This window comes from Aedes albopictus, chromosome 1, assembly GCF_035046485.1.
Source record: "Aedes albopictus strain Foshan chromosome 1, AalbF5, whole genome shotgun sequence".
In the NCBI taxonomy this organism is placed as follows: Eukaryota; Metazoa; Arthropoda; class Insecta; order Diptera; family Culicidae; genus Aedes; species Aedes albopictus.
This window is the reverse complement of record NC_085136.1, coordinates 69,584,304-69,610,255: the sequence shown is the minus strand read 5'-3', so window position 1 is coordinate 69,610,255 and position 25,952 is coordinate 69,584,304. Positions and strand designations below refer to the sequence as shown.

The 25,952-nt window shown below is 41.9% G+C and overlaps 1 protein-coding gene across 1 annotated transcript; it reads right to left on the bottom strand.

The window, feature by feature from the left end:
• Positions 1-273: 273 nt before the first annotated feature.
• On the bottom strand, positions 274-20,138 carry LOC109410336 (uncharacterized). The gene is made up of 5 exons (XM_062844773.1): positions 19,464-20,138; positions 17,198-17,613; positions 1,374-1,667; positions 939-1,278; positions 274-605 (listed from the first exon to the last, which is right to left on the bottom strand). The coding sequence occupies exons 1-5, from the start codon at positions 19,957-19,959 to the stop codon at positions 436-438; spliced, it is 1,716 nt and encodes a 571-aa protein (XP_062700757.1). The 5' UTR covers positions 19,960-20,138; the 3' UTR covers positions 274-435.
• Between the last annotated feature and the right edge of the window lie 5,814 nt (positions 20,139-25,952).

The window sequence follows — 25,952 nt, the reverse complement described above, 5'->3', positions numbered from 1 at the left end:
CGACTTGTTCGTTTGATGTGTGAACAGAAAGTGAAAATTTATTTTTAACTAAAGTCATGGCTTACTACGCTATTTTCTAACAAGATGATCATGGAATGGATTTAATCGTTTGTCGCGTGTGTCAACCCAGCGAGCCATACATATGTACACATTATAAAATTCAATTGACTGCTCTGCCGTGTGCAGCATAGTTGTCCCATGTTCTATGGGAATCCCTATTAACATGGGGCGGCAGTGCTGTATGTTCCATATAAATAAAAATACTCGACAATGTTTAGCTTTAATACCTTTATTTTATTTACGGATTCGCACATTGATAGCATATTTACATATCGATTCGATTAAAATAAAACATACTTAGAAGTCAGTCAAATCTGAAATTCATTTTCAGAGACTTTTTTAGTAAAGTTTCAAGATCAAAAATCAACACCGCTTTCACTCATCTTCACTAGCATTGTCATCGATTGAGTTTTCCTTATCATCATTGTCCACTTCGAAATCATTGTTGAGATGATCGAAATCCTCCAGCTCCACAGCTTCGTGCTTTATTAGTACCTGGTTCAAAAAAACATCGTCATCCCCTCGGTTATCGTTATGGTTGTCCACTGGAATGAATGATTTGCTATAAATTATTGGGGTTCTCATCAGAGAGACGTTTCTGAATGGATTCGAACAAAAAGTGTTACTCAGGATTGCTCAGAATTGCTCCGAATTGCACAGTGTCTCGCCCAGGGCCGGATGTAAGGGGGGGGCAGGGCCCCGGGCCCCCACAAAAACCGTACATACTTGTTAAACATTAACTTCATTGTTCAAAAACAAAGAAAAACTATTTTGCTGATTACATTTGGACCTTCGAGGGGCCTCCACAATCCTTAATCTGGGCCTTGTCTTGCCCCTAGCTCGAGATTTTGTTATGTTATAGTTCACCAACTACTTACCACGAACACGTTTTATTCGTTTCCGTCGATGGATCGTAGACTGCCGCATTCCCTTCGCTTGGCTGCGAGTTTTTGCGTTCCGCAAAATCTGTTTGAAGAAGCTTTCCATCAGCCCTACCGAAAATGTCGGATTTACAGCGTGAATGATTTTGAAGAAAGCACTCATAATGTTCTGGCAATTTTTTATGGCATATTTTGGCCGATCGGATCGGCTGCCGCCACTCCAGGAGCAACTGATCATAACACGACGTTGGAAAAACCGATCAACCAAAGCGTAGCACGTGTTCTGGCCGTTGCAACCGTCTCCGGCAGGGCCAATCATCTTCCGCATGTAGGTGATCTATAATTGAACATATTGTAAGGGTTAATAATCGCCTCAACTTTTAAAAGTTTTATTGGAAATCAATTTTGTATCCGCTAGATATAGGTACTCACAAACTCATCTTGATATGTAGGATCTGCCAACGCTGCTTCGAGCTGCTCAATTTCCAGTACAGTTGATGCAGGTGAGAATTTAAAATTTAGGTCAGATGTGTCGTTGTTGTCTTGGCGGCGAACACGTAGGGCAGATGCTATCTTCAAGTCGAAGTTGCTCTTTAGTTCAGCAACCGATTTTGTAAGAGATTCGTCCACCTTTCTTGCAACAGCTTGGATTGTTCGATTACTTGCATGCTGAATTTTCTTGGAAATGGCCTGAATGATCCTATTTTCCAAAGATTTGTGTGATTCCTGGAAGTAAAAATTTAATAAAATATGTGTAGATCTTGTTGAATTGAGTTTTTAAATTTTAGAAAATATATTGATTTTTTGCTTTTATACGAAAGAGCACCATTTTCTGAGCCATTATGATTTTTTTCACATTTTTAGAACCTTATTTTGGTACCTAAAATCAATTTCAAAGCATTTTTTTGAAATCACCTTTTGACAGCTGGGCAACTGTTTGACAGCTCCGCTCAGTACAAAATCCGACGAGGGGTGATTCGACAAATCGCTCCCATACAAACTTCAAATTGATTTTTAAATAGGTTCCCGGGCTTCAAAATTCATGAAAATTTGGATTTCGGCTCAGTTTGACATGCAGATTCAGAATATCGAATTATCTCAACACCGTTGAAGAAGCCAATTCAGTAACAAATTTTGAAATAAGTCGGTGTAGCATTGATTATACGTCGTTTTCAAAATTTGTTACTGAATTGTTGTATTATAATTTTTGCTATCGTTTATTAAGATACAGGTACTCTCACCTGGAGATCACCACAACAAACGGAATCGCAAATCGACCACGTTCTGATTGATGGACGGCACTTCTCCGACATTATCGACGTCAGGACCTATCGTGGCGCTAATATCGACTCCGATCACTACCTGGTGATGGTTAAACTGCGCCCAAAACTCTCCGTTATTAACAATGTACATTACCGGCGGCCGCCCCGGTACGATCTAGAGCGACTGAAGCAACCGGATGTCGCCACCGCATACGCGCAGAATCTCGAGGCAGCGTTGCCGGACGAGGGTGTGCTCGATGTGGCCCCTCTAGAGGACTGCTGGAGTACAGTGAAAGCGGCCATCAACAACGCAGCCGAGAGCACTATCGGGTACGTAGAACGGAGTCGACGAAACGATTGGTTCGACGAGGAGTGCAGAGCGGTTCTGGAGGAGAAGGATGCAGCGCGGGCGGTAATGCTGCAGCATGGAACCCGACAGAATGTGGAGCGATACAGACAGAAGCGGAAGCAGCAGACCCGTCTCTTCCGGGAGAAAAAGTGCCGCCTCGAAGAAGCGGAATGCGAGGAAATGGAACTGCTGCGCCGTTCACAGGAAACACGCAAGTTCTACCAGAAGCTCAACGCATCCCGCAAAGGCTACGTGCCGCAAGCCGAAATATGCAGGGATAAGGAAGGGAGCCTCCTGACGGACAAACGTGCGTTGATCGAAAGGTGGAAGCAGCACTTCGACGAGCACCTGAATGGCGAAGAGAATGTAGGCACGGAGGACCAAGGCAGCGGAGGAAATGACTATGTTGGTGCAGCAGAGGACGGGAACGAACCAACTCCCACGCTGAGGGAAGTTAAGGATGCCATCCACCAGCTCAAACACAACAAAGCGGCTGGTAAGGACGGTATCGCAGCAGAACTCATCAAGATGGGCCCGGAAAAGTTGGCCACCTGTCTGCACCAGTTAGTAGTCAAGATCTGGGAAACCGAACAGCTACCGGAGGAGTGGAAGGAAGGGATAATCTGTCCCATCCACAAGAACGGCGACAAGTTAATGTGTGAGAACTTTCGAGCGATCACCGTTTTGAATGCCGCCTACAAAGTGCTATCCCAGATCATCTTCCGTCGTCTTTCACCTAAAGTAAATGAGTTCGTGGGAAGTTACCAAGCCGGTTTCATCGACGGCCGGTCGACAACGGACCAGATCTTCACCGTACGGCAAATCCTCCAGAAATGCCGTGAATACCAGGTCCCAACGCATCACCTGTTCATCGACTTCAAAGCGGCATACGACAGTATCGACCGCACAGAGCTATGGAAAATTATGGACGAGAACAGCTTTCCCGGGAAGCTGACTAGACTGATAAGAGCAACGATGGACGGTGTGCAGAACAGCGTAAGGATTTCGGGTGAACTATCCAGTTCATTTGAATCTCGACGGGGACTACGACAAGGTGATGGACTTTCCTGCCTACTATTCAACATCGCCCTGGAAGGTGTTATGCGACGAGCCGGGCACAACAGCCGAGGTACGATCTTCACGAAATCCAGCCAATTTGTCAGTTTTGCGGATGACATGGATATTATAGCCAGAACATTTGGAACGGTGGCAGAACAGTACACCCGCCTGAAACGTGAAGCAGCAAAGGTCGGACTGGTGGTGAATGCGGCTAAGACAAAGTACATGCTGGTAGGTGGGACTGAGCGAGACAGGACAAGCCTTGGCAGCAATGTTACGATAGACGGGGATACTTTCGAGGTGGTAGAAGAATTCGTCTACCTCGGTTCCTTGCTAACGGCTGACAATAACGTGAGCCGTGAAATACGAAGGCGCATCATCAGTGGAAGTCGTGCCTATTATGGGCTCCAGAAGAAACTGCGGTCAAAAAAGATTCACCCCCGCACCAAATGTACCATGTACAAGACGTTAATAAGACCGGTGGTTCTCTACGGGCACGAGACGTGGACGATGCTCGAGGAGGACATGCAAGCACTCGGAGTTTTCGAGCGACGGGTGCTAAGGACGATCTTCGGCGGTGTGCAGGAGAACGGTGTGTGGCGGAGAAGGATGAACCACGAGCTTGCTGCACTTTACGGCGAACACAGTATCCAGAAAGTGGCCAAAGCTGGAAGGATACGGTGGGCAGGGCATGTTGCAAGAATGCCGGACAACAACCCTGCAAAGTTGGTGTTTGCTAACCATCCGGTTGGTACAAGAAGGCGTGGAGCGCAGAGAGCACGATGGGCGGACCAGGTGGAGCGTGATCTGGCGAGTGTTGGGCGTGACCGAGAATGGAGAGCGGCAGCCACAAAGTATTGTGGCGTACAGCGGCCGTTCGCTCGTTGCAAAATGTTTACTTTGCAACGAGCGAATGCCATTCGCTAATTGCAACGTCACTTTGACACTAAAGTGCATCGAAATGCACTGCCAGCATGACTGACAGCACGCATTTGACACTTGATTGCTTTTTATTTGCAAACACATGTCAAATTTTGCAATTAGCGGACTTGCAACCAAAAAGCGTTGCAATGAGCGGGTTTGCAACGAGCGAACGGCCGCTGTATTCATATAGATTAAGGTGAATATAGAACGAAGCCACACCTTGAATTTTCAAAAGCACAAATCTGAAGAACCAAATATCCTTTCGCGCTAAAATGTTGATCGATTGGTCACCTGCTGGTGGTGACTAATCGATCAACTTTTCAGGGTGATCCGTCATTTGGTTCCTCAGATTTGTGCTTTTGAAAATTCGACGTGTGGCCTAGGGGCAAGACACTGTGAAACCCGGAGCAACTCTGAGCAATCCTGAGTAACACTTTTTGCTCGAATCCATTCAGAAACGTCTCTACGAAGCCGGAAATCGGGCAAGACTGCTCGATTTTTCACTGGTATCAGGCAACACTTCGGGAAAACCAGAGTGATCCAGAGCTATCCAGAGGAATTCTGAGCAACACTTCGATAACAGAGTTACTCTCGCTGTATCTGTCTTGCCCCTAGGATTTCGGCTCAGTTTGACATGCAGATTCAGAATATCGAATTATCTCAACACCGTTGAAGAAGCCAATGCAGTAACAAATTTTGAAAACGACGTATAATCAACGATGTAGCATTGATTATACGTCGTTTTCAAAATTTGTTACTGAATTGTTGTATTATAATTTTTGCTATCGTTTATTAAGATACAGGTACTCTTCGATATAAAGTACAAAAAAAATATCTTTGTACGTTATATCGAAGCAGAGAAAAAAATAATATTTTAATGCTAGTGTTGATGTATTCGACGTGAAATTAATCGCAATTAATTAATTCACAAAACGTATAATGAAAAACATAAGTTTTAACAAAAAACACATTTTGTTTTTTGTGCTTCGATATAACGTACACAATGTTTTTTCCCCAAATTGCGCTAATTTTGGGTAACAAGGCCAAAGCTGCAACACAGCATTGATTTGAGTGATTTCGTAGTTTATCCACAGACAGACGTCTCACTCTACTCACTTCCCATCGTTTCCCTTTTTAACGAATAATTCAAATATACTGTAGTTCGTCAATCGTACGCTCACGGCGCTCGCATCGTTTTCGCTCCTATTTGACGTTTGCTCACTACCGCCATCTACTCAGTGGATTTGCGAATCACAGTGCGATTAGCATTGGGCGATTATGTTTTCGTGACGATGATTTTAATCCCATTTTGTTCCAAGTGATACGTCTGTTTGTCTGTTGTAAATACGTTGTAAATACGTTATATCGAACCAGTACGACCTGTTCCGAGGCACGGAAGTAAGAATCAGTTGAAATGCAAGACGAAACTGGGCACAGTGGCTGGGAGAGTCCAATCTACAGCAAGTCGATTTGTTTATATCGTTAACAGCCACAATCTCTCGCCGGAATACATTCCACAGGTAATCAAGAATCCTGATACGTCGCAAGAAGCGCTAATCCGAGACGGCTGGGAACGATGAAATGCGGCGATAGAGTCAATATTCGATGTATTGCGCGCTAACGACGAGTTGTCTGGTGGATTTGCCGCAGGGCACAAAGCTCTGAAGCACAAATGGGTCTTCAAGATCAAAACCAATCCAAACGGCACCATAGTGCGCTACAAGGTCAGGCTTGTGATGAAGCGATTCTCAAAAAGCGAAGAGAGTAGACTACAGCGAAATGTATTCTCCTGTTGTCCGCTACACCACCACTAGAGATAGAGTGTCACTTAAAATTGTGTGCGCTGCACACGCTTCTACGAGAGGCCACATGTCTGTTAATACTACAAGATAGATGAAGAACTTCCTTTATAAGTATCATCGTGACGGTCTGTACCTAGATGACTTTCTCCTATACTGGAAGGATCAAGGATTGATCGACGATAGTTGTGCGACAAATTCCTGATAAAGGACTACATTTTATGAGTTAGTTCATTCAAGTGATCCAGGCCTTTCACAGACCAGATATGGCAGATTATGTACGAATACAGCGGCCGTTCGCTCGTTGCGAACCCGCTCATTGCAACGCTTTTTGGTTGCAAGTCCGCTAATTGCAAAATTTGACACGTGTTTGCAATTAAAAAGCAATCAAATGTCAAATTTGTGCTGTCAGTCATGCTGGCAGTGCATTTCGATGCACTTTAGTGTCAAAGTGACGTTGCAATTAGCGAATGGCATTCGCTCGTTGCAAACCCGCTCGTTGCAACGCTTTTTAGTTGCAAGTCCACTAATTGCAAAATTTGACAATCTTTTGCAACTAAAAAACAATCAAGTGTCAAATTTGTGCTGTCAGTAATGCTGGCAGTGCATTTCGATGCACTTTAGTGTCAAAATGACGTTGCAATTAGCGAATGGCATTCGCTCGTTGCAATGTAAACATGTTGCAACGAGCGAACGGCCGCTGTTTTACAAGTACAAGTTACAAGTCCAATACTACAGCGGCCGTTCGCTCGTTGCAAAATGTTTACTTTGCAACGAGCGAATGCCATTCGCTAATTGCAATGTCACTTTGACACTAAAGTGCATCGAAATGCACTGCCAGCATGACTGACAGCACAAATTTGACATTTGATTGCTTTTTAATTGCAAACACGTGTCAAATTTTGCAATTAGCGGACTTGCAACCAAAAAGCGTTGCAATGAGCGGGTTTGCAACGAGCGAACGGCCGCTGTAGTAGAATTTACAAGTGTATGTTGCATAAACAAACTACAAGTACAGCGTCCGTTCGCTCGTTGCAAACCCGCTCGTTGCAACGCTTTTTAGTTGCAAGTCCGCTAATTGCAAAATTTGATAAGTTTTTGCAACTAAAAAGCAAGCATGTGCCAAATTCGTGCTGTCAGTCATGCTGTCAGTGCATTTCAATGCACTTTAGTGTTAAAGTGACGTTGCAATTAGCGAATGGCATTCGCTCGTTGCAAAGTAAACATTTTGCAACGAGCGAACGGCCGCTGTATAAAATATTAGCTATGACTTGTACTTTTGATTACAGCGGCCGTTCGCTCGTTGCAAAATGTTTACTTTGCAACGAGCGAATGCCATTCGCTAATTGCAACGTCACTTTGACACTAAAGTGCATCGAAATGCACTGCCAGCATGACTGACAGCACAAATTTGACATTTGATTGCTTTTTAATTGCAAACACGTGTCAAATTTTGCAATTAGCGGACTTGCAACCAAAAAGCGTTGCAATGAGCGGGTTTGCAACGAGCGAACGGCCGCTGTACAAGTCTCAAAGATCTTGTAAAATAATTTACAAGTTAGATTTAAAGTATTGCAGAAGTTTACCATTTTGATGAACTCAAAAGATATTATTTATCTAACATGTCAACCTTAATGCCAGTTTTCGACGATTAAATTTGGCAGTATGTATTGCGTTGATGTACACTTTGTATCCAACATATAATTTCTGCTGAGTCTCTCAAGTTCTCCAAAGTTTCTACAATACCCATCTTTGATTGGAGGTTCTTGGTAAAGTTATGGTTATTATGGTCACTGCATAAGCACAGGTAAAGTTGCAGATGCGAAATAAATTTGAATCAATTGCTTGTATTGCGCATCATTAAGCTAATCAAGAGCTACAATATGCATACACTAACTCGAATCGAGTTGCGACATATAAAAGTAGGTAAAAGCTCAATTTTTGCATCCCAGATTACTTGGGATTTTAACAAGAAGCATAATACATGTTGCTAAATCTTTATACATTGTTTTTCCACCATTACTATTTAATCTTTGGGACATTTTACTAAAAATCTAGGTACCTGCAGTGCCATACTTTGTAAAAAAATATTTCGCCAGAGCGGCCGAAAATTATCCAAACAGCATATGCTTTTCTTCATCTATCGTATAAAGAATGCAAAACTTTGGAATAAATGAAGTTATTTCCGGATGTTACGCGGAAAATGCAGAATATAAACAAACATCAACTGCCATTTCAAATTAATAGTGAACTGTCGGATGAATTTTTACAGGGAAATGAACCAAAACAACTTGTATTTTCATGGTCACTAATATTACAAGTGCTAATAATATAAGTGGAAAATTGAGCCTTTATGCAACACAAATTATTAGCACTTGTAATATGTATTAGTACTTGTAACTTGTAACTTGTAGCTAATATTATTACCGCAACTATGCTACAGGCCCCTGAAGTCCCTAAAATATTTTAGAAGCATTTGAAAATGCAGCTCTTATCCTTTCCCATGTTAAAAAAATGTTTTCACGCACAGCTCAATTCTCTCAGAGAGCCTCCGTCAAGGCGAATGGAATTTTAACGTTTCTTGGCCTTGTTGTTTACCAAATTTCTGTTAGAGTGAAAGAGAAGGAGAGAAATTCATGCAGTGCCCTATTAGCCTGTGCGCGCAGGCGTAGTCGACATATGAATGACACTAACGAGTGGAGCTTTTCTGTCGATCATTTAAAGCTTTCAAACAGTGTTCGACATTCGATGAGAAAATCTTATTGGAATCTTATTGGAATCGTAAACAACAGCTTTTCCCATTGAATTCTTATTGACTGAAATTCAATTTAACCGTTATTTTGTAGTTAAAAATATGATTATTTGTCACGCGAAAATCGTTTTTTTTCGTAAACCGTGGGATGGACGTACTTCGGACATATTGCGCTGGATAGAGGGCCAGATCTGCTGTCCAATGCATTACGTCCGCGTTATGTGTCACATATTTATTTGAAGAAAAATTTATTGTTTCAACCGTGACGACAATAGACTAACGTGAAGGTAAGTAATACATCAAAGATTATCTTTAGTTACATGAAAAAATAATTTAAGATCAAATTAGATTAGAATTAACAGAATTAATTAGAAACAATTACGGCAAGTATAACAATAGCTGAAATTCAATACTTTTTTTTTTGTCGTTAATTCAATGCAAAACTGCAAACTAGAACGGTGATTTTTTGAAAGGTTGGAAGTTTAATTTACTTATTTATTTATTGTAATGACCTCCATCTAACAAAATGTCATCAATTAATTAATTAATAAGGGGATTCACTTGACAGCGTAAACCTAGGCGAAAACCACTTATTAAAGTATATTCTGATTAAAAGTCGTGATCGCCAAGGCAATCTTTGATTATTTCATTCACAATTTCATGAAACATTTCAAATGACAGAAAATCATGGCTTACGCAGCAATTTAAACTGTTTAGTGAGTCCTCTTAATAATTAATTAGTTTTGTACTGTTCATTTTAATTCCGCCCTCTAATGTTTGTCTTTTGACTGATACGCGTATTTAGACTGCTACTTATAATCTTCCTCCGTGTCTTCTATAGACGAGTGCACCGATGAACTGAATTCATCGCGGTCCGAGAATTTTGACACTAGAGCGGGGTCGCTTCCAATCAGAAGTGAAAGATTTCCAATCAGAATTGAACAATTCTAATTGGGAACGACCCGCTGTAGTGTCAAAATTCTCGGACCGCGATGAATTCAGTTCATCGGTGCACTCGTCTATGGACTTATCCACCGATGAACCGAATTCATCGCGGTCCGAGAATTTTGACACTAGAGCGGGGCCGTTCCAATCAGAATTGGACGATTCTGATTGGAACAGACCCCGCTCTAGTGTCAAAATTCTCGGACCGCGATGAATTTGGTTCATCGGTGGAAAAGTCCATAAGCAGAATATCCTCTTCGAATGAGTGTATTGTGGATTTAGCACCAAATTGGTGTCGGAAGTAACTTCATTGACTTCCGCTGCTTTTCCTGTGCGTTAAACATAAATAACGTCGGAAGTAGTGCGCTGAATAGAGCATCAGATTTGCTATACAGCGCACTACTTCCGACGTTATGTTTAACGCATAAGAAAGGCAGCGGAAGTCAATGAAGTTATTGCCGACACCAATTTGGTGCTAAATCCCGGGCTAAATCCACAATATTCCGTGTTGTAAATACCCATATAGCCGAGGCGGTAAACGCACGGGTATTCAGCATGACCATGCTGAGGGTGACGGGTTCGATTCCCGGTCGGTCCAGGATCTTTTCGTAAAGGAAATTTCCTTGACTTCCTTGGGCATAGAGTATCTTCGTGCCTGCCACACGATATACGCATGCAAAATGGTCATTGGCAGAGGAAGCTCTCAGTTAATAACTGTGGAAGTGCTCATAGAACACTAAGCTGAGAAGCAGGCTTTGTCCCAGGAGGACGTTACGCCAAGAAGAGGAGAGAGAGAGAAGAGGAGAGAGGAAATACCTTTTAATGGATCATTAATGCCGTTTTTCTTTTTGATCCAGTTCCAACCTGGGTTGGAAGTGGATGAGATCACAGTTTCAACCCCAACTCGACTTCGGTTTCGCTTGTACTAAAGTTTGTTTGACGTTGTTTGTTTACACATTTTCCGCCAATCTTAGTTCCAACCCAGGTTAAAAAAAAGAAAAACGGCAAAAAATAACTAAAACGGTCGCTATGAAATGAACACAGGTAGCGCCATCGTAACCTTGTGTGTTTGACATAGCTCGACTGCTGTCACAATGCACTGGGGGCCAGGTTCGCTATCTAGCGGGACAAAATTAATTACTCCGAAACGAAGCATTTCCTTCACATGGTGTCGCTTCGACTACCTATGCGGAACAGTAACGAACTACCTACTAATTTCTTGGAAATTAATGCTCCTGCTTATTACAAAAAAACTTCAAAGAAATCAAAGAAATAATAGATTTTTCTTCAAATATGTGAAACATAACGTCGTGAAACATAACGTCGGACGTAATGCGCTGGACAGCAGATCTGGCTCTTTATCCAGCGCAACTTGCCCGAAGTACGTCCATCACACAGTTTACGAAAAAACGATTTTCGCGTGACAAATAATCATATTTTTAACTACAAAATAACGGTTGAATTGAATTTCAGTCAATGAACATTCAATGGGAAAAGCTGTTGTTTACGATTCCAATAAGATTCCAATAAGATTTTCTCATCGAATGTCGAACACTGTTGAAAGCTTTAAATGATCGACAGAAAAGCTCCACTCGTTAGTGTCATTCATATGTCGACTACGCCTGCGCGCACAGGCTAATACTCGAGACACTTTAGTCATAGGCAACACCACCAATGAATACACTAGCTTTAGCGTACATACTGTTACCATGGCAACGCCTATTGATCGATGCATTAAGGAAAAAAAGAAACAGTTTTTGTTGGAAATAAATAAAAAAAACAAGCTAGACTTATTTGTCCAATCTCATGCACTGACTGATATCGCTACCAGGCCAGTCCTCTCCTTTATTTCATCTAGGTACACTCTTATTTACAATATTATTGACGGTTTCCCCCATAAGCTATTTTACGAGACGTTCTACCGGTGGGCCACTCATTGTTATTGTTTACATTTGATGTTTTTGTTTTCGCGAAAAGTAGCATAACATGTGGTGAGCGCCAATCAGATTTTTGCTGGCAGAGATGTTTCGGTTTCTAATGTGGCATGTATCAATCCCCCGAGCTGCATGATGTCACTAGCAAATGAAAAAAACATCCCCACGGTCTACGGATATTAATTATAGCGGGCGGATTGACGCATTTTTGCAGATAAATGAACCTCGTTTATTGGATGGGCCTGTATCACATGTTATGCTAGCGAAAATGTAAATAAATGGGCCCACCGGTTGGACTTCAAAACTGGTAAATATTCAAAAAACAGCTGATTTGAAACCTCTCATAAAATGCCTTATTATCGAACGCGATGATTTGAATCCGTCGCGGATGAAACCGTCGCCAAGGTCGTCGCAGCCAATCAGCAGGCGGGAGTCTGACGTTTCTTCGATCTCACTAACACAAACAGCAGCAGAGGTGGTGCTTGATTCGTTGCGATGATTCAGAAATGCCGACTGAAAGTGCAGCGCGTTTTGTTATGAAAGCAACATACAATATTTCCATCATATTCACCTACCAGTGGATACCTAGCTCCACTGAGCTGGGTGATGTACCACTAAGGATGTACCTACAACCCAACACTCCCCCTCATCACACACTCAGATCCGACGCATCCCGAGCTTCACCTGGCCATCGTACTCCTCCAGCCTACCGAGCTCCTCCTTCGCAACCAGACTCCTCCTGTCTGCAAGCAGATTCTGCTACCAGGCTCCTGACTCCCAGCTACGTCTGCTACTAAAGAAGCTATCAAGCTCCTCCTGGCTCAAAGCATCTTCCGCCTCAAGTACGCTCAGACGTTGAGAGAGATACAGTGGACTGTCGCTTACACCACCAGGATACTGATCCTCCCAGCAGTAGGAATACGTACCCACTGGTTGACCTTCTGCCATCTAGATCGGACGCCCAGTCCGCATCGGAATATCAAATGAGTTCTTCAGGGCTGCATCGTTGGAGAAAATCAACACGTCGTCTACGTACACTGCCATGAATAAGACTTTTGCGTCCTCGATGCAGTAGTAAAGGCATGAATCAAACTCAATGCAGTAGTAAAGGCATGGTGAAGTCCCAGGTTCTTCAGCGTCTAGCTTGTTGTTCCTTTTAGTAAAGTCACTGGATTGATTGAGACCATAAGAGCGCCTTGTTGAAGCGGCACACCAGTTCTGCTCCCGACTACTGCGCCGTAACACCTGCACCGAGGTGGATTTGAAGATTGTTACGGTGAGAGCCCGGAAGTCACTTTGATCACGACATATGTTGACCTGTTACTCTCACTGCTATCTTCAATAGCATCGCTTGTTTCACTCACTCAACATCACTTGTTTCTCATCGTTTTCCTCAGGTTCGTTCAGCTGCGGTTGCAGTGGGACTTCTTCCGGAGATAATGACACTACTTCCTCGAAGTCTAGCTGCCCCAGCGTACGACGTCGTGGAACTTCCTGCTTCACATCATTGGTTGCACTTTTGCTTTCCTTTACGAATGTCACTTCCCGACTATTGATGATGTTCCTGAATTTTGGATCGCACAGCCTGTACTCTTTGATATCTTTGTCGACACCAATCAGGATACACTCGTGGGACTCGTTTCGCTTCGGCTTCGGAATGAGCACCATTGCTTTGGTTCCAAAAACCCTCACGTGGGACAGGCTCGGCTTCGTTCCCGTCCAGGCCTTTTCAGGGGTAACGTCGTGACAAGCGTCGTGATCTTGACATGGGGATCGATTTAGCAAACAAACGTCCGAAGCTTCTCTGAGTTTTTTTTAGCATTTTGACGAAAAACGCATTTTCACGACTGGCCGTGCTGCTTTTCAGGAACAATGGAGCATAAGTCATTAGTTTATGACGGGTAATAGCTGGATTTGCTATTATAACCACGCTAAAATGCACTTCCCTCACCTTCACTAGTTCTTCACGAATAAAAACTCATGAGTGTTTCTGTTTACGTTTTGCTTCTTACTCACGGAACAGACGGGTGCGAATAAAGTCACACACTGTTTACTCTCGGAATCGTGAGTAAGCCTTGTGTTGGCTTTTCACTCGCGAATTGCTTCATGGTGAGAACAATTCTATCACTGCGCATGGGCGAAACTTCGGATTCTTGCCAGGGGGTGCACTACAAACAAATATTCATTAGTTCATCCATTCATCCATTCAGCTAACCTTGTGGGTGCGATGTGCACTAGCCCCTCTCTGAAGCAATACCTTCTTGGTGGTTCCGGAGAGACGTAGGGTTTGGCGACCATAGGAATGGTTTAGTGGGTACGAGGAGAGAGTAGTCCTGGATTTTACTTTTGTTGTAGAAGACGGCCTGTCAGACCTACACTACCCTAACCTTCTGTTAGGGTGTCTGTTGTGCAGATTATCCCCCTATGGTTTAGAAGGAAAAAAAAAAAAAGTTCATCCATTCATCTTTCATCGCCCCATATCTTACAGCCACGCATTCAGATTCTAGGGGGTGCCTGGCACCCCCAGTAGTTTCGCCTATGTCACTGCGTGGAATTCCTTGAAAACTTTCAAGACGTTCGACTTCCGACTTGAGGAAGTACACCCACATGCGCCGGGATTTGTAACGGCGGCTACCTCAAAGAGAACTCACCTCCATTGGTCCGCATATATCGAACGATGTCCAGTTTTTCGGCAGCACGGCAGCCTTGCTTGCTAAACGGGTACCGACACCGCTGTCCCTTAGGACAGACTTTGCAGTTCCCATGGTTAGCGCTGTTGATTTTCACTCCATCGACCAAACCATCGGCAAACCGCCGAATGCCGTTAACGTTCAAATATCCCAATCTCCGATGCCAAACCTCCAGGCTCTCGGACGACGAACAGCTAGCGCGATTTTCGTGTCCTGATCGATGCTGTTCTAGTTTGAAAAGATTGTTGAAATGGATACCTGTAGCAATCACGCCGCCGTCCGTGTCGACCATTCCGCATCCGTCGTTGGTGAAAATCACAGTCGCTATTATCTTCATGGTGCCTCTATTTGCTGCTTCTACTGTGCCGATACAACGCTTCATGCTCTCCAACAGATTACGGTTCCGGGTCATGTGCACTAGCCTGGTACACGGTTTATATGGAAAAATGCAAAAAATGGAAAAATTCTAACTCCTGTATACTTTTTGAGTTCCACTTTGGTCCCGTATCAACTGTGCAAAATTTCAGATCGATCGGAAAAACTATATTTTAGCGCCCACCATTCTTAGTTTTTCATACGATTTACTATGGGGAAATTTTACTTCTGCAAAGAAAAATCGCTAGGAGTCATCCCTAGATCCCTAAAAATAAGTCGATAAATGATTTCTGTAGAATTCTTCACGAGGAATCAGACCTACGAAGACCGCAAACCGATGCAACGTTCGTGGAAAAAGTTATTAAGCCTCTCCCGATCGATAAAATGACGTGATTTTATTATTTATTGTTATTCCTTACATGTTAAACAGCGTTGGCATGCCATTCGGTTTTCAGTCAATAACTTTTTCCACATGCCTTAGATCGCTTTGCGGTCTTCGGAGGGTTGGTTCCTCGTAAAATTTCCAACAGAAATCATTCATCGATTTATTTTTAGGGGTTAAGGGGCAACCTGTGGCGATTTTTCTTTGAAAAAGTGATTTTCCCCTTAGTAAATCGTATGAAAACTTAAAATGGCTGGCGCTAAAATATAGTTTCTCCGATCAAGCTGAAATTTTGCACAGTTGGTATGGGACCAAAATGGAACTCAAAAAGTGTACAGGAGTAAAATGTCTTTTGGTGTCCCACGCTAATGTGCACGCTTGCACCTGAATCGAAGAACCACTGATTCTGATCCCTGTCGTTGAACGTCGAAAGTACAGTGCAAAATGCGTTGCTTTTGGGTGCTGCACTGCACTGCTGCTGCGATGTTCCCGAATTTGTGGCATTTTCAACACTTCGGACCTCTTGGGGGATCCACCTTATTGGTTTGCTTACCGTTTCTGCAACCGCTTTTACCAGTAATCAGGGCTGAATCCACGCACGGAACCTGGACCTCTTGGAGCAACTTCGTTTTGATGGCATCTCCGGTGATCGGTGCTCCTGAGTTCTCGAGGGCCATGATCGTGGGTCGATACTCATCCGGGAGCCCGGCCAGCAATAACGTGCCAACCCACTCTTCAGAAATCGCGAATCCAATCCCGTCCAGCTGGTGCGCTGTCGTCACGATTTGATTGACGTAGTCAGCCAGGGAATCACACGATGACAGCTCTGTTTTGACCAGCTTATGGAGAAGCCCGACTCGCCTGGTAAGATAAGATCTTACGCTGTTCCTGCGATCTTCGCGCGCCTTCCGATCCTTGCCTGCTTCTACCGCTTCAAAACTACCGTCATCCATCCGCGTTGGTTTCACCGCGCTCCAAAAATCTTCGAGCTCCAAGTAGGTTTGCACCGCAAACTTCCCGGTTGCCCAATTCTCGCGACCAATGAGGCGTTCAATCCCGGGTAGGCTTGATATCGACTGGTAACCTCCGGTTCCGTTTGATTCGTTTGCGCTGGTAGTCATCTTCACTGCCTGAGGAAAAAATCTTCTTTTGAAAAAAAAAAATGCTGACTTCTAGAGACTTCCTAAGAGAACGTTCGCATGTCAGCCCATAACCTATTGGGAGTGCGCAACAAAAACGTCCAGCTCGGTTGGATGAAAAGTGAAAATTAATTCAATTCAAATTAAGGACAAACTTCTTGAAAACCCGCTTCAGAACTTCAGACGCACAAATCTCGAGAAGCAAGCTTCAAACAACAGTGCATTTTATTATTCTGTTCTTGCTCACTTGTAATAAGCTTAAAATAAGAAGCTCAGGTGCGCTGGTTTTGTTTACGAAGAGATTTGTGCGCTCAAAATCGTGAGTAGGTGTCAAAGTCGGCCATTGTGACGGCCATTTTGGGATTCTAACAAGTCTGTTCTTAAACATATATGACTACTGTGATTGACGCAGCTTACTGCTCTTCAACACTTATCGTCGATCATCACACCAATGTGTTTTACGGAGCGCTTCTAAGTGATAGTGCAATAGCCCAGTTTTGTGATGAGCCAACTCCAGTTTCCTGGATCTCATCCACGTCTCCACTTTATTGGAAACTTGTCTAAAAAGGCTGCATATTCGTAGCAAAGGCAGCTGTGATGATTATTTCGTGCTTAGGGTATATCGCAAATTCAATGATTTTCTTACCTGTTTATAATTTTCCATGTATCCCTCCTGATAGCTGACCTCCTCCTCCTCCTCTGCAGTCTGCGTTTCAAGTTCCACTTCTAGGGCATTCTGTAGCAAACCTTCATCGTCTGACGCGTTGAGCGGAGATTCTTTAGATTGTTCGACGGCTTGATGTATATCTGGACCAGACAGAGTAGCTGGCATGATTGATGCAGAATGTGGACTCGCTGGAGTTACAATTTGAGCTTGTTCCTGCTGGACAGGGCTCTGTCCAGTTGCTAGTGGAGTCGATCCGAGTGCTGAATTAGAAGCCACAGGCTTCGTGACGACTGTAAGGGGTCTTGGATTCATCGTTTGCCTCGGGATCGTCAACTTTCGGCTGATGGTCGGTCTTTGGAGAGCTGGTTGCGATTGGCTTACAGAGGATGATTCAGCTGGGAAAAGAATATTTTTTTTAGTATCTTGCAACTAGGTTAGAAAAATAAAAGAGTCTTTTCAAAAGACAAACCCCGATCGACTCACGTTTCTATAAAGTTTCATAACAATCATTCATAATCATTTTCCTGGATATACAGTACTGGCCAAAATTATAGGCAGTGATGATGATACGATGCATAGTTCGATATACCTTTCTTCGGGTTAGCTTAACTCAAATGCCATTATTCGAATATCAGTGTTCATTGATCACGAAATAAAATTGCATTGTTTCAAACATCAAGCAAAACTTAACGAAGGAGAAAGAATTCAAATCTTGAATTTGGTCGAAAATTGTCTGGCCAAAATTATAGGCACTTTATCGACCTTCCTAAGAAAGTTTGATGTTCTATCTCAGACATTAGTAATAGCATAATCAGGATCCTTCAATATTCTGTTTAGCAGAGGTGTTAGTATTGTTTAGAATCGAGATCATTGGTTTGTAAGTTTAATTTTGGGTGTATTTTATCAAATGTCAATGATAGCTATCTAGAGATACTTGTGATTTCTAGTTTATAAATTTGCAGTTAATAATAAATGTCCTCCATACGTTTACAAAAGGTTTTAAGTGTAGGTTAGAGGGCAAGCCATCCAGAATATGAACTCCCAGGTATTGTAATGGGTAAGTTTTGTTGTATGGCATTGAAATTGATTAATTTTGAATTGTGAACCGTTGGCTTGTTCAAAATACCTGTAACCATCATTACGACTAAAGTTCTTATTGAGATATTTCTCGTGGACATTGGAAATGTTTCTGATATACCTAATGGAATTCAATCTATCTTTCTATGAAACCGGCAGTCCAGTTTCTGTTGAAGAAATGCAGTCTCACACACTGTTAGTATCCAGTCCCACTTTCCATTATTAGTTATACAGCTACTCAAAAAAGCGGTTTTCAGTCTAAGACAACAAGTAAATTAAGAACGCCTCGAAGGGTGCCAAAAACATCCCCATTGGAGCCAAATACAACGGTACCATGCTGTATTCAGTGATTTTATCCTTTTTGAAGAAATTTACTGGAATATGGGGTGTCTGTAAGGTGGAGAGTAGAATAACGCAATATGCTGTTCAGCATCCAAACACGACTGCAAGGGGCTGGGGTAGTAACAGTCTGTAAGGATGATTTTTTTTAAAGATATTGATCCCCTGATATCATTTGGGGGTATGCTGAATGCCAAACAATATATCAAAACTCTATCTGTTGTCTAGGATAAACACTTTGATGAGAACTTCATTTATAATGATGATAACTGGTATTTTCATGAAGAGAATGCTTCATATCACAAGGTGAAATATCAATTGATTGGTTTCAAAGCCATGGAATTTCTGTCCTAGCTTGATCGTCAACTAGCCTAGACAACAATCGTATTGAGAACACTTGAAGTATATTGATCAGCAGTTGTAAAACTATCAAACTAAAAATCGCCAGGTATTCGTTGTAGCTTTCATGAATATTTGTTCAAAATTCATCAAACGCCAATGGCATAAACTTATGATCCCGATTCCAAACCGTGCTAAAAGAATATTTAAGGCTCGTGAAAGTATTATAACCTCGATGATAAAAAGTTTCTGAGATAGGACATCATACCTTCTTTAGTAGGTCAACAAAGTGCCTATAATTTTGGCCAGACAGTTTTTGACCAATTTCAAGGTTTTAATTAGTTTTTCTATGTTGATAATCGTTTGGAGTAAAAAACGTTATTTTGTTAATATGCAGTCAATAGACAATATCTCAAAGGAAGATTTATCAACCTAAACATAGTATCATGAGCATTGCCTATAATTTTGGCCAGTACTGTATATATCTTACCTTTCTTGGTGGTCTTTGTAGCCACATCATCCGCACTCCTTCTCATAATGCATCTTTTCCTTCTCTTCGCCAACAGTTCGTTGGTTGAAGAATCCGTTTCCGATTCGGTGTAAGACATCTCCGCAAAATCTGCGCTGTTGTGCTCTTCCTTTACTGCGGTATCCTCTGTATCCACCACATCAAACTCCTTTGACCCGCCACCGATCTTCGGTTGCTCAATCACTGGCAGCGATTGTTGTGCTTTCAGTGCCTTATGCACCAGCTCCACCACCAGATAAAACCGATGGAATTCGTTCAGCTGATTCCAACACGTTCCACATAGGGCAGGTTCATCAGAACGGACATCGCTCGGCTGGAACCAGAAGTGCTTGGTCAGCAGCTCGGAGGCACTGCTGGTGTCGCTTACTTTCTGGCTAATCGGTATGCATTTCGCCAACGGCCGGAGACAGCAGAAGCAATCAACGGCCAGCGATTGCGGCTTACTCTTTGGCGTCATTTAGCTTTTTTCGGAAGGACTTGACGGTTCCACACAGCACTGTTCGATTACTGTAGAACTTATCAATTGTAAATCACTGTTTATTTCATATTTTTTCGTCTTTTGAACAAATGGCTAAATCGAAACTTTGAGACAACACGAAACCGGAATTTTGGTAGATTTGTTTACACAACTGTCTTTATTTATAAATACTGTTGACAGCAGCTGGTCAGATGTTAATTTCCCGATTTGCCGCGAGGTGTCGTCTTGATCGAAGCTGATGCCGTCATATCGCACAGCACTATTTTAGGCTCGATATGCACACGAGCGACAATTTCTTTCGGGTTAAGCGCGGCCGTTCATCTTTTTGGCGACGAACAGAGTTCGCGGAGACCGACGCGGCGAAATACAACGGAGCTCGTGAAATCACGTTAGAGTGATCCAGAGGAATGTTGAGCAATACGCTGAGAAGAAAGATTTATGCCTGGTTTAGACTGAAACGAGCATTTTACTTGAAAGCTTGTCAAATATATTTATATTAAATGTGTTTAAACTGGGCAAATGGTTTGAAAGCCCATTGAGAGCTTCACATTGTTCATTGCGGTGCGTTAAACTTGCTATGGGTATATCTGGCTTGCCTTGTTTGAAAATGTTCGGCTGAGAGAGTTATGCCTGGTTTAGACTGTTCAATTGAAACGAGCATGTGAGTTGCAAACTTCTCAAACATGTTCAATCCAATAGAATGACGTGTTTAGACTGAGCAAATGACTTGGTTGTCCACTTGCATGCTCTTGAATGCATCTCAATTGAAGCAAGAGCGGCGTCGGTGGTGTAGTGGTAAGCGTGGTTGCCTCTCACCCCAGTCGGTCTAGGTTCAATCCTAGTCGACGCCGTCGGTATTTCTGAGACAAAAATATCTGATCACGCCTTCCCTCGGATAGGAAGTAAAGCCGTAGGTCCCGGCCCATGTGTTGATGGGTTCGATATGTAGGGTGTCAGGTGTGTGTGGATGTCTCCCTGACCGTCCGTGTTTAGGCTTAGTACCAGAAATAGGCGGACGTTAAACTAGAGCTGATGCCGAACGGTGTCGGCTCGCCAGAAAATAAGAAGAAGAAGAATTGAAGCAAGTGTTTACATTCTTCAACTCGTGCGATGCGTAAGCAAACTGAATTGAATTCAGCTCATTTGACAGATGACTTGAATTCAACTCACATGAATCGCGTGTTCAGACGGGGCAAGTGAGATGATTTCGTTTGACTTGAACAAAAAAGTTGAACATGTTCAACTTTCGTTCAAGTCAAGTCAGTTGCTCAACTGAGATGAACGGTGGTGTTTACACGTTCAATTCGCATTCAGTTGGGCATTTTCCATTGACTTGAATCAAGTCACTTGCTCCATGTAAACCAAGCATTACAGCGGTAATTTCTTTCTGGCTTGTAGTCTTGTGTGTTTGCTCACGAAACAATTAGATTTGCTCCAACGTTTCGATCCCGGTTTGAATCTTCATCAGAGAATAAAAAAATACAGCGGCCGTTCGCTCGTTGCTAAATGTTTACTTTGCAACGAGCGAATGCCATTCGCTAATTGCAACGTCACTTTGACACTAAAGTGCATCGAAATGCACTGACAGCACGAATTTGACACATGATTGCTTTTTAATTGCAAAAACTTGTGTCAAATTTTGCAATAAGCGGACTTGCAACTAAAAAGCGTTGCAACGAGCGGGTTTTCAACGAGCGAACGGCCGCTATATTTGTCATTCCCAAGTAACAATTTCTATGCTTTCTGCTCTTAGAAATAATTTATTGAGGCTTTGTCATTGATTTGCTAAGCCCTTTTAGTTTAAATGAAGCAGTCTATATTGTCAAACTGCTTTAACGATACTAGCAACTTTAAAACAGTTTGTAGGTATCCTAAAGCCCATTGTTTAAAACTTATCTGCTTGCCTTTACGCCAAGCAAAAATTTCATTGTAAGCGGACTGTTAAAGACGCATTAAAACTTGGTCTTAAAACCTTTTCCAAAGCCGCATGCATGTCATTTTTTATTGTTTTTAAAACCTGATAGATTGTATAAAGTCATAATAAAGCCACCTTAAATCTTTTGGGATTAACTTCTGAATTTATTAAAGCTGGCTTAAGAGTGCTGCTGCAATGTTACCCACAACGATATGCCACTCAGATAAAGAAATAATCATCTAGTCATAATCATTTTTCATTCTATTTGAAGAAAACAGAAAACAGAAAATATCTCTGGCGGTCTTAATTTTTCTAGCTAGGCGACCAAACTAAGATTCTCTCGCTAGAGTCCGATTGTGACGGGGATTTCAGAAGCAACCGATAGGTTGTGGGTTGTAGGGTTGATATCAATGATGGCAACGTTTGATCTGGCTCAAACATGTCTTTAATTTGTTCAACGCCAGCCGCAGCCGGTGTAGGATGTTCCTCTTTGTTTATCACTGCTTACTTACCTAACAATTGAGTAGATAAAGTTGCCTAAAAAGACGAAACATCACAGAATATTCACAAAAATGCAAAACTTTTGGTTTGTTTACATTTATGAAGGCCAAGCGTTCGAAAGAGTATTCAGTCTGAACCCGCACGTCTATAGAACCTATTAGTTTTTGAGTAGCGCACAAATGTATCCAGCTTTCCACGCTCGCCATAATGGCGGCAGCTATAAAAATTTTGACAAGATCTGTGCCCCACACTGAACTGAAATTTAAGAAAAAATTCTCAGCAAGCCTTGGGCATCTGAAATTAGCTTTGTTGATTTGGCTGTCATCCATTTTTTGCCTTTCTCGTACATTTTTTTTCAATCAGTCTTGCCAAAACTATATATTGTAAGTATGTTGATTTTTTTTTTCTGATAATTTGTTTTCTATTTTAGGTTAAGAAATACATGAAATTCTCATCGGAAAATCGAACTAATATTTTGGAGCGCACCTTTGGAGTCCCCTGATTTCCCCTGTTTTGTTCGGCACTGGCAGTTGATTTTGCAGGCAGTACCATTATGAGTGGAACTGAATTCTCTTTCCATGTTCCGAGTTCCAGAGGGAGAAGTTCCAAGTTCTTTAAACTAATGGAATACTTCAGATCTGCCACGCAAAGCCTATTTAAATCCTGTACCCATTTATCGGTCACTTCGTAAAGGTTTTTAAATTTCTATGGTCAGGGTCGGGGTTGCTAAATCACCAAATGCGCTGCCCATATTCGCATAGGTGACGTAAACGCAACATAGGTCAAAATCCACTTTTTTAGCTTAACATATCCTACACCATGTATAGCATATGCTCCAATTATTAAAAAAATGTGTTTGTTCTAAAACATGTGAGTATATTGAAAAGAACGTTTTGACGTAACCACCATGTGGTCGCAATACTGACGTCTGTGTACAAGAAAACTAAAATCCCCCCATAAAACGTGATTGAACACAATTTATTTGGATAATTTATTTACATAAACATAATTTATATTTGAGATATCTAATTATTTGATTTCAGATGCCTGAAAATCATTTTCAATATCAACAACTTTCATAGTGAATATTATCAATTATGTTTAATACTTATTATGGATGCAATGTAAATACTGAAACATTTATGATGCTTTGACAACAACATGCGAATAATTTGACAAATTGATACTTGAAAGCCTACAACTCGTAATGGTGAGTCTACGCCGATTGAAGTAATCGTTTCCACTGGTCCAGTCGCCCTGAGATTTTGGAGCCCCTTAGGGCCGCAAAATGCAGTTGAGGAAGACCTAAAAGGCCAACGTGCGCGCCCTACCACGAAGCCAACGGCTCCTTTCTGGTTCTCTGCTAATATGGTATAAGTTTGTCATTTCATGGCATACGAGCTACGTACCCAGCCCACCGCAGCCTGCCGTGTTTTATCCGCTTCATTATACATCAGTTAACCGATTGTGTCAGCCTGTGTCGGGGACACATTTTTTGTTCTCCTTAAATATCTAAGTAGATTTTCAAGCAGTAGTTTAGTGATGAACATGCTTGAATTAGTTTAAGTATGACCGTAAGTTAATGAGAGCAAAAAGTTTGTGGGGCTGACAAAATTGGGTTCATACTGTATCGATTTATTTACATTCTTGGTACAATTCGTAGTTCATGCAACGCCGCCATATGCCGTGATCCTGGTTAGCGGCGAGTATTGTTCGCAGTTAACGTGCTTACTTTAAATTACTCTAAAATGGGTGCTTGTCAAATCTCCTAAGTATAGAATCCAAACACCTCATGTATGAACAGTTGTATTTTTTGTATGGATGGTTGTGGTAGATCTCTATCGCTTCCTCTGAATTACGACGTAAACTCCTCAAACCCCCTTTCAGCTACTTACTAAGTGCTTGAAGCAAACTCATTGAAACCCAAAACGTGAGTTTTTGTGGAACCTGATTGATTAATGAAATAGTAAACTCATGGTTAGCCACGAGTAAAATCATTCCACAGCAAAACTATTATAAGTTTTACGTTTTGTATCAAAACCATCATTAACAATACTACTGAACTGTTGTGGCTTTTCAGTCTAACAAAAGTGAAACGGTCAGGAGTTTGGCATAGCCGTTATAATCCTGTTAGACTGAGAAAGCCACAACAGTTCAGTAGTATTGTTAATGATGGTTTTGATACAAAACGTAAAACTTATAATAGTTTTGCTGTGGAATGATTTTACTCGTGGCTAACCATGAGTTTACTATTTCATTAATCAATCAGGTTCCACAAAAACTCACGTTTCGGGTTCCAATGAGTTTGCTTCAAGCACTTAGTAAGTAGCTGTAAGTCTTCCCAGTCGTAAACATCCTCCAAAACTTAGATAAATTGAATCCATATCTATCTGATTAGGCGTTGGGTGTATGAGCTTTTGATGTTTACTAATTTAATTGTAAAAACTTAGTGTAGAGGAATAGTACAAGGTTATTAAAATGAAATTAGTTTCGTAACATTTCGTAATTTGTCGAATATGAGAAAAAAATAAATGAGGCCCGCGGGTGACACTTATTGTTTCAGCTTATCAAGTAAATCTTAAAAAATTGTAAATATTATTAAGGTATTTCTTAATAAATAGTTACGTACAACACCATATTTTGGATAAGGCATAAAATAACCTTTTCAACATAGACTGCCTTAATTGCAAGATGCAAGGAAGAAGCCATTAGGATCCATCGCAGAGCCTGGGGATTAATGTTAATTCCGGTATTTTGCACGCATTAAACGAAATAAGAAAACTGGTCGGTGTAAAGTCCAATTGGACTAGGCGATTTTTTGGACATGTAAAGATAAGCCAAGGAATTATAGTATTTCAAGAAATAATGCACATGCTTTGATATCCCAATTTCTTGCAGGACATTTTCCCATAATTATTGAAAAACAGTTGGTCCGGTCTGATTTAAATCCGACCAACTGTGAATCTTACTACGATGCACACGCTTTATGGTACGCTCGACCGCACTATCAGATAGATCACATTTTCAGAATGTGACGTGTTAGCTTTTTTTTCTGAAACCACGGTTAGTACATCTTCTTTCGAGTGGGGGCTGCTGCAACAAAAAATGTATTTAACGCACGAATACGGACATTCAGCCGGAGACCCGGGTTCGATTCCCGTTCCGGTCGGGAAATTTTTTTCGACTCCCTGGGCATGGTGTATCATTGCACTTGCCTCACTATATACAAATGCATGCAATGGCAGACAAAGGAAGCCCTTCAAATAATAACTGTGGAAGTGCTCGAAAAACACTAAGTTGAAGCGAGGCAGGCCAAGTCTCAGTGGGGACGTAGAGCCATATAGAAGAAGAAGAAGACGGACATTCCGGAAAAAAATCTAACACGTGTTCAGAAAACGGGTACCGTAATAGCTAACATAACGGTCATAGCAATCTGGTTGTTACGTCAACTTATCCGTGTAATCATTCATCAAAACGACTGAATGGTCGCATAAACTGACGTACACGTTTTAAATATGGAAAAATTACACGAAACATCTTAAAATCATTGCGGCTC